Source organism: Macrobrachium nipponense, chromosome 22, assembly GCF_015104395.2.
Source record: "Macrobrachium nipponense isolate FS-2020 chromosome 22, ASM1510439v2, whole genome shotgun sequence".
Taxonomy (NCBI): Eukaryota; Metazoa; Arthropoda; class Malacostraca; order Decapoda; family Palaemonidae; genus Macrobrachium; species Macrobrachium nipponense.
This window is the reverse complement of record NC_087213.1, coordinates 23,196,141-23,205,322: the sequence shown is the minus strand read 5'-3', so window position 1 is coordinate 23,205,322 and position 9,182 is coordinate 23,196,141. Positions and strand designations below refer to the sequence as shown.

General features: G+C 31.3%; 1 protein-coding gene across 9 annotated transcripts in view; it reads right to left on the bottom strand.

Annotated features, from left to right (window-relative positions):
• Positions 1–1,341: 1,341 nt before the first annotated feature.
• LOC135198543 (LIM domain-binding protein 2-like) overlaps positions 1,342–9,182 on the bottom strand; it is a 90,703-nt gene continuing 82,862 nt past the window's right edge. For 3 of the 9 annotated variants that reach the window (XM_064226218.1, XM_064226220.1, XM_064226226.1), the window contains one exon: positions 1,342–2,542. In XM_064226218.1, the coding sequence (XP_064082288.1) occupies positions 2,252–2,542 (291 nt within the window). In that variant the 3' untranslated portion in view covers positions 1,342–2,251. The remainder of the gene's footprint in view (positions 2,543–9,182) is intronic. The other 6 variants (XM_064226219.1, XM_064226221.1, XM_064226222.1 and 3 more) reach the window with 5 other exon arrangements.

The following is a 9,182-nucleotide window of genomic DNA, read 5'->3' as shown; positions in this document are numbered from 1 at the left end:
GGGTTATTGAGCTATGATGAATGGAGTTCTATATCCTCAATAATAATCTTGTAATTTTTTCACAATGTTATATCTTATTTACCGTGGTAACCAGTCCTCTGCCAACATAACTCATTAGGCTTTTAGAGCACATACTCATTAGGGTTATTGAAAACACTTTTTAGATTAAAAATATTTATCATCACTCGCTCTAAAAGACATGAAATGTAGCTTCCATATGGAAAATCTCAGCAACCGACACATCCAAACAAAGATTTGTACACTTTACATGAGTTAAATACAGGATGGGTAAAATGTGGTTGATGGGACAAGGGAAAATGTAGTTCATAGGGGAAGGGAAAAATATTTCCACTACAAAACTGTCTGTGCACAAGTCAAAATATGTTGTGGCTCCAATATGAGCCATACTAAGTGGCTCGCACAGTCTTGGCAACCCCCAAATTATGATATGGACTGCGAGATTCTTGAAACTGATAGTTGGATGGGATACATTCCATAAAAATGAATAAAAAAAATAAAAACCATATTAAAGAAGTCAGACATTTACTCTGATCAAGATTAAATTTTCAGATGAGAAAAAGTTAGGCTTAAATGATGGAATGTTACACAAAACACCTACGGGGTAATATGCAGGTGAAAATGACCATAACCTGTGGCCAAGTAAATAAAGCTAAGAAATATCTATACAGTAAATATATATATATACAAAGCACTGTATATGAAACAGCAACATAATGAGATTTTTTCTTGATATTTATTATGGAAATGTCATGAAAATAAAATAATTCTCAAATTTATGAAACTTCAGTGTGTCCTAATAAAAAATTGACAGCCAAATGTTTATTAACTGTACAGATATACAAATATATATCATGGATGATACTGTATGAAAATAATTCACCCTACCATATCAATCAAGAATAACATTAATTTCTTATAGGGAAGTAACTATAAAAAGGTAAAATTACTCTGATTTACTATGAGCAAAAGTAGCAACGAAGTACTTTAATGCATAAAAAATTAAAAAAACTTCATTTTTCCATTTATGTAACATGAACATTTTTGGCTATATATTCATAAGTTTCCAGTATAAATTTTACTCTTTTCATGATCATCATAAAATTGAGCACTGAGTTGTTCAAAATAAAAATAAGTTAAAAATTAAAGAAATGTATATTAGTGTGTGTACATATATATAATATATATATATATATATATATATATATATATATATATATATATAGTATATATATATCTATATATATATATAGTATATATATCTATATATATATATATATATATATATTATATTATATATATATATATAGTATTATAATATATTATATATATAATTATACACCTGAATTCATGCCTTTACATCATTCCCAAAGAATATTGCTAGTGCAGGCCAAGAACCACAGTTTAAATTTATAACTTAGATTACCACTGATATACACATACAACATAATTCTTGTTTTGAAACATTCTCCCAAATTTGCTACATAAATTTCCCTTCCATGCTTGAATATATAAATACTTTACATAATCATCACATAGTATAAAGGAACAACTACCATATCTCAAGACAACTGTATTGGCAAGGTACTATATAACATTTCGTAAACAATAAAAATGCATCTGCCTTATAACCTTGACAAGTATATGAGACAGAAATGAAAATGCCAGATTACCTAACTTTGAAACTTTGACCATAACTTGGTCCCTATTTTCTTCAAGATACAAAAGTTATAAACTGCTGTCTGTAGTAGATAACAATGCTAACAAAGGCAATTAAAGAATGAGGAGTATGATTTAATCCTATTCTTTGTATCTTATAAAATTATATCCTTTACTTCCTTCATGGTAAGATTGTGTCACATAAGTCGTACCCCAACTAAAGCTTCATATGTAGGGAAGTATATGAAGGGCTGCTCTTCAAGTTACGCATTGAGTTTTATTTCAAATTTTAAAGCTTTGGATAAAAGAAAGACAGAATTTGTAAAACATGGCCTGCATAGATTGTAATGCCATACAAAATTAATGCATTCTTCACATGAAAAGAACATAATATGACAAAATTTAAATACACTGTCCGTAAGCAAGTACAATTTTCTTTAAAAGAAATACTAAACTGTCCTCAGTTTCTTTTTCATATTTTGTTTGCTTGTACATCAACAACATGCTATTCAATTAAAAGGCCAGCTACAAAAAATAGCTGTATTTAATACTTCATTGTTATGTTCTTTTTGTGTTACTGACTTATTGCAGGAGATTTTTTGTCTGCTTCCTGGGGCTGTCGTGCTGGGTCAGGCCAGGGTCCACCTGGTCCAGATGTCATAGGAGAGTTGTTGAATGGTGTCGGACCTGCAGGTCCAGGTCCAGGACCGCCAGGTCCAGCTCCTTGCGGTGCACCACCATTTCCAGTATCCTCTACGGAAGTTGTGTCGTACTGAGTGTTCTCTAGGCGCGTTATGAGACGTTCATCTTCATCGCCAAACTCGCCACCCATCAATGAAGGCTCTCCAACAACCATCACATCCTGCTAACACATACAAAAGATGTTTTCACATTAAAGTAGATCATTATTGGGATATATTTTCTAATCATCCCTATTAGTAATAGAACATTTTGTAATACCTAAATGAAAACAGATGAAATATTGGGCATTGTAATGTGCACTGAAATGGCAACATGCATGTAATTTGTTAGTTTAAAAGCAACAAGATCAAAACCACCTTGGTTGTTGCTGCTGCTTAAAAAAATAAAAATATATATTTTTTACCTCATCCATTTTGTTTATACCATAGTTAATTCTTACAATTTAACAATTTAGTAGAATTTTACTACACTATAACTATGGGTTGCAGCTTGCAGGCGTATGGGTACTGGTATAATACCCACTTACACATACCTGATCATATCACATTTCTTTGCTGCGATCATGTTTACTTTCCAATAACTGCCACAAATGAATTAATGTAATTACTGTACCCATATCTTTTAATGGCCTAGTCTTACATCTTACAGTCCACCAAGTCTAACAAAAGAGCCCTGTTTTTCATGTTTAGTAAAAAAAAAAACTTCCCAACTTGTCATATATACAGAATCATTCATCACATCCTAAAAAGTGTGAAATAAATCATGTAGAAACTTTCTGCTGATTAAGTTGGATGTTTATATTATCAAGCAAAAAATTATTTATTCCATGTTTTTATTAATGTGCTTAATATTTTAAAATAAGAGTAAGTATTCTTCTTTAGTCCTGACGCCAGTACTTAGCCCCACCACCACTAAAATGCTGAAAATCAAGTTGTCGTATTAATATTATTCTTTAGTCCTGACGCCAGTACTTAGCCCAATCCTAAAATGCTGGACAAATCAAGTTGTCGTATTTAATTTTATTTTTTTTATTCTTGTAGGTAGGGCAGTAATTGAGAATCTCATAAACATTATTTAATACACTCCTTTGCATGTTATGGCAACAAGTTTATAGTAATTTTCCTTTAAACTTTTATTTTAGAAATCTCTTCAAGGTTTAAGGAATTATAACTTTTAACAAATGTTCAAGCTATTGTTTATTGCTGTTAAGACAAACAGAAGGCTGTTTCAAAGGTTGTTACTACTACTGTTTCTGTTCAGTTTGAAAGACAACAAAGTTGAGATATTTTAAGTGACACAAGGCACATAATTCGATAAAGTGGGATGCTGTGAAAGTTTAAGCCAAATTTGATGGGATGATGTGAAAGTTTGACTCAGTAACAAAATATTAAATCAATGATAAACAAGACAATTTGTTATTACAGTATTGAAAACTGCCCAGAATCAGCAACCAAGTACGTGTTAAAACAATTTTAAACTTGGTAACCAAGTATCAAATAAATTTTAAACTAGGACATATTTCCATTAATCATCAAAAATGTAAATTAAATAGGCTTATCGATCTTAACTGGGAACTAACACCACTGTATACTGTAATTCAAATACTTACCACTCATCTTTATTGAATATTGTGTACTAAACATTTCTGAAAACACTTCCATTTAGAAAACCAAAGCAATTGCATCATACTTAGAATATTGTTAAAATATGGGACGGATTCAAGTATGCTTTTATTTAAAAGACAGTTCAGTGGTACTGTACGCATTAATATTACATCCATACTTGCTACTTTTTCTACATAAATTCATATTATAAACAATATACGTATCTCCAAGTACGTGGAAACAATATTTCAAGAAGTCAAACCACAATTACTTTGAACCATTGGTCTTGATAAAGTTTGGAGAAAAATAAAAAAAACTTTTTCATAATCATGTTGTTCATAAAGTATGTTACTTTTGTTTTTGTAAAAATAGTTTCCAGTGCAGCTGGATGAGACAAACTATCTTGACAGTTTGTATTTAAACACTATTTTAGTAACTTTCATGTGCACAAAAGCTACTAGACAAGTCAGGTTATGTGGAGATGAAGCATTACATTTTTTGAGAACTCAAGAATAAAAGTACCCCCTCCCCCCAAAAAGAATTCAAGCCTCAATGTTACAAAGACCTATTACCAAAAACTGAAATACGCCTCATGATCTCAAAAAGAAGAAAAAAATTCTGAACACCCTGAATTTATATGACTAAAATTTAGTCAGTCAATGCAACTAACCATCATACTAGTTTTGAACCATATGTAGATGACAGAAAGGTGTTTTTGGGATGGAAAGGATACAAGGCATATTAGCAACAGCCAACAGGCTTACCTTCACTGAACTTCTCATCATATCCTAATCCACAATTTCTATTCTCGAGCAAGCATAAGGCAATCAAGTATTATTTCCACCCCAATAATGATATTATGAACAATTGAAAAACTGGATGTCTTAATGAATTGAAATTGCTAAAACATTAAACTTTGAACCAATTTATGTAATAACAACCCTTCCTTGTGGAGAAAGTACTAGCACAAGCTAATCTTTATTTCGAATAAGTGACCAATCACATGAAAATCAAAACAAGGCAATTTACCCAGAAACAGTTAATTCTTCAACTTGTAAAAATGCCTTTACTAGCTACATCAGTTCAGTAATTATGGGGACAAGTAGAACAGCAAACATAGTTGCTATCAAAATTCTGTAAATTAAAATTTCCTTACAGTCAATACTTTAAAAAAAATGATAACTATTCTAAATATGATAATTATTTTAATAATGTGACTTTCTATTCACATTAGTAGTACTATATGAAGATAGTTCCCAAACCAATATGTCAAGAGATTGTTAGAGTATTAAGATTGATTACTATTATTATTAGCATTATCAAATAAACTGCCATCCCAACTTATCAGATTTCATTACTAACATGATATTTTTGTGTTGTGAAAAATATTCTTGACAGAACAATCCACTAAATGAGCTAGACACAACAGATCCTGGAATGAGCACTACTGTTAATTGCCTGTCTAACCTGGTAACTGTGGCTTTAATTCCAGGGTAACTAACCCATCATGGCCCTCTCTGTACTCTTCTCCCACTTGCTTGAATACCTAGTGCATTTACATTCCTCATAAAGAGCCTGCACTTCATACGGGAACACAATCATTAATGTGTGGCTGTGCTACATTCATCTTTCCGTGAATGAATCAGTATTCAAAGCTACTATACATACTGTCTATTTTTGTTTAATAATGTACTGTATATTGCTCACTTACGAGAAGAATAATTATTCAATTTGCAGGCCTTGTAAAGGGAATAAATTTCTAAACTTGTATCTGAGTATATGCGGTTAAGTATAATTCTTAATATCAATGCTACTGTAAATATAAAAGGTAATGTATTCATAATTATAAACAATGCATCTACCAAAACAAATGCAAATTTGACAACGTAAAACCAGTTTGATGTTCTTGTAATACCATGACTCCTGATCAACTCTTGACAAATTAAATCCCGTCCACTTTAATGTTAGGTGGAAAGTTTATGTATCGAAATGTTTCAATATTACTGAAAATGAAATTTAGACTTAAAATTTTCAAATTGTGTGTGACAGCAAAGCTGGGTATAAAATTGTAAAATTATATTTGAACACCATTACTCTACCTACCACCACCACATTTGCTGTTGCCAGACATATGTTTTGCATAAGCACAATATTGAGATTGTGTATTTCTTTTACATTTTTATTGAATGTGGAGTGTTGGGAAATGAAACTAATCCATTAGAAGTGGGTAGAGTACAAGATATGTACAGAAACTTTTAAATATTACAACTGTTGGAAGGAAATATGCTTATATGTTCAGAGCTTTGTAGGTTCAGTCACTTCTTTTTTTTAACATTGTTATAATTCTATTTGGTTTATGTATGTACCAACTGACAATTTTTGGGGGGAGGGTCTTGCAACAATAGATGCAGGCATAATATAATAACAATAACAACCATGCACTACATGCAAGTGTGCGCGCACATCTGGCCACTGATTTTATACAGAGCAAATATCAACAATTTTGTTCTTGCATATTAATATGTATCTCTAAAAATCTAACATGTATTTCATCCGAATTTCTGTGTGGGGAATGTGTGCATGTAGGGCTTATAAGTTTTGTTATTTCTTTGATATGGCACAGGAAAATTTACACAATCCTTACACTGTCCTAATGGCCTGAGCTACTTGAGCTTAGCCAATCTTATGTCATGGTTAAAACATTCAACTAAATTTACAGTGCACTATATTTACAGAAAGACACTTACATTATTAATAAAATTTTTATTGAGAGAGAGAGAGAGAGAGAGAGAGAGAGAGAGAGAGAGAGAGAGAGAGAGAGAGAGAGAGAGAGAGAGAGAGAGTGTAAATCTGTTTTTAGTACCATAGTGAAAGTCACTTTATTTTAATGTTTATGTTCTCAGTTCATCTATTGATTACTAACAAATTGCACTTCTGCCAAGAACTCTCATTTGCAGTGCATCTGGTCCTTTTTTTCATTTTTGTAATTCGTTTTTGTGTTGATTACTGAATTTAACAACACTGAAATAATGCTAAATAAAAAGGGAAAAAAGAATAAGATAGATTTTCACACAATTGTTCAAATGGTTCTGGGGTGTCCTCTAACCTATACTAACGATGCATGAGTCACATTATACTTGGAAAATTTTGTAACATAACATAGGGCCAAATTCTGAGACCACTGTTAAAGAATAGCATCTCATTCATTTAAAACAAAAATCTGATGTATCCATTATGTCCTGGACTACAGTTCAGTATGCATATGAAAAAGAAATAAACACTACCAAAAGAATATTAAAGTTTCAAAGAGGTGTGGCTCCAAAGCACTCAAGATTAAGGCTAAAGAGTAGTGGAAAGATCATATAAAAATGTGGTGAACAAGCTAAACTACAGTACCTATGCTGTTTGGACCAGTAATAAAAAGGGGAGCAGAGCATTCACAGAAGTACATAATGTACTTGTAGCAAGATCAAGGCCAATGGAAAGGACCAGAAAGTCACACAGATAAGACAAAGAATTTAGTTCAGACAAGAATTCAGGCAGAATGTACAAGATAGATGCGTGGCATAGAAAACCTGAGGTAAACATATTTGTAATAAACATCCCTGCATACTGTGTTGTTGAGTAAAACTATATAATCATATCATGTCAAATCTCTAACGAGTGTTAGTATGCCTAAATAAAACAAACCTATTAAATCCCCATTAAAAACAAATGTTACAGAGTAACATTCATTTAGTAATAGCAGGAGCTAAATGGTACTTAAAAAAAATATAAAGCATTGGGGAAATTTTTACCAAATTTCTGAAAATAATTCATAAAATGGTAGACAAATTTCTCTTTTCTGTTATTCTATGTTGTTGGCACTGTCTCACTGGAGATTTTATTTTTACTTCAATCACTGATACAAACAACAAGGGGTTATAAAAGAAGTATGTATAGTTTATAATATTGATCTATGTTTAGACAGCAACAATTTCAACCCTCTTGCTTAACAATAAGCCTTGTAGTCCTTACTCATAAAGCCAAAGCCCAATGGTTTCACAATATACAATATACTACTAGTATAACCTTGTCACCAGACTGATTTTTTCTAAACTGTCTTTTCCCACATAATATTGGAAAGAGCAACTATTTCCTGCTCAATTTTGTCACTATGCATACAATTATTGTCATGAAGGCATACAGGCATGCAAACTTAGTAAGTTGAAATAAAACACCAATTATGTTCACATATGAGCTGGAGTACGATATATTATATAAGAAAATCCAAGTGGATGACAAGTAATGGAGCCAAAGTAGAATAATTTTTTCTGCAATCTGATTCATTCTTATCTTTCATTAACAATTCAGACAACAGATCTGAGGTTTAAATAACCTGCTTTCACAATTTCAACACCTGACACTCCTGCTACTGCAAAATCATGCATAATAAAAAACTATATTACCTACTATACAAAAATGATAAACAGTAACCTGTGCAAACAAGAATGAAAATGGGATCTGTTAACAGTAGGACCCATACTAACGGCCTTTTCATAACTACATACTGTATATGCATTAATTGCTAAAGCACACAGACAATGCTAGGTTACGTTACTCTTGTTAATAATTGTTATTACTGATCTAGAACTCCAAACTTATTTTTCAGGACAGGTTTACTTACCGCCACAATGCAAAAGAAAAAAAATAAACATTCTCTATAAACATAAATTTATATAATGTGTTTTTAATCAATAAATTTAAATGAATACAAGAGAAAATTTCTATATTAAATGGTAATGTATTAACATCCACATAATTTCAAATAAACTACTACATCAGACAAGCCGTTACAAGTAATTGGATGTAAAAGATGAAAAATTAATTGTGTAAAACAAATGAAGCACAATAGGAATACAAGAGTTTTTACACATTTTCAATAAAAATGTTAATTAAGATAAGTTACCTTTACTTGTTTGCCAAGTTAGAAATTAAACAAACACCACGATACAAATTTCAATTAGAAAATAAATTTTTTTTTTAACAAAGAGTACCTTAGAATGTGTTAGGCAGAAAAAAAGCAAAAAAGGCATTAAGATGGTGCTTACATGCCACTACAATGAATAAAGCACATATCAATAGCAATTAAGAATCTTTTGTAAATTATTTTAAGCAAGCAAAAAAGATTTGTTGAGTGATAAAGGAGAAATCATTACA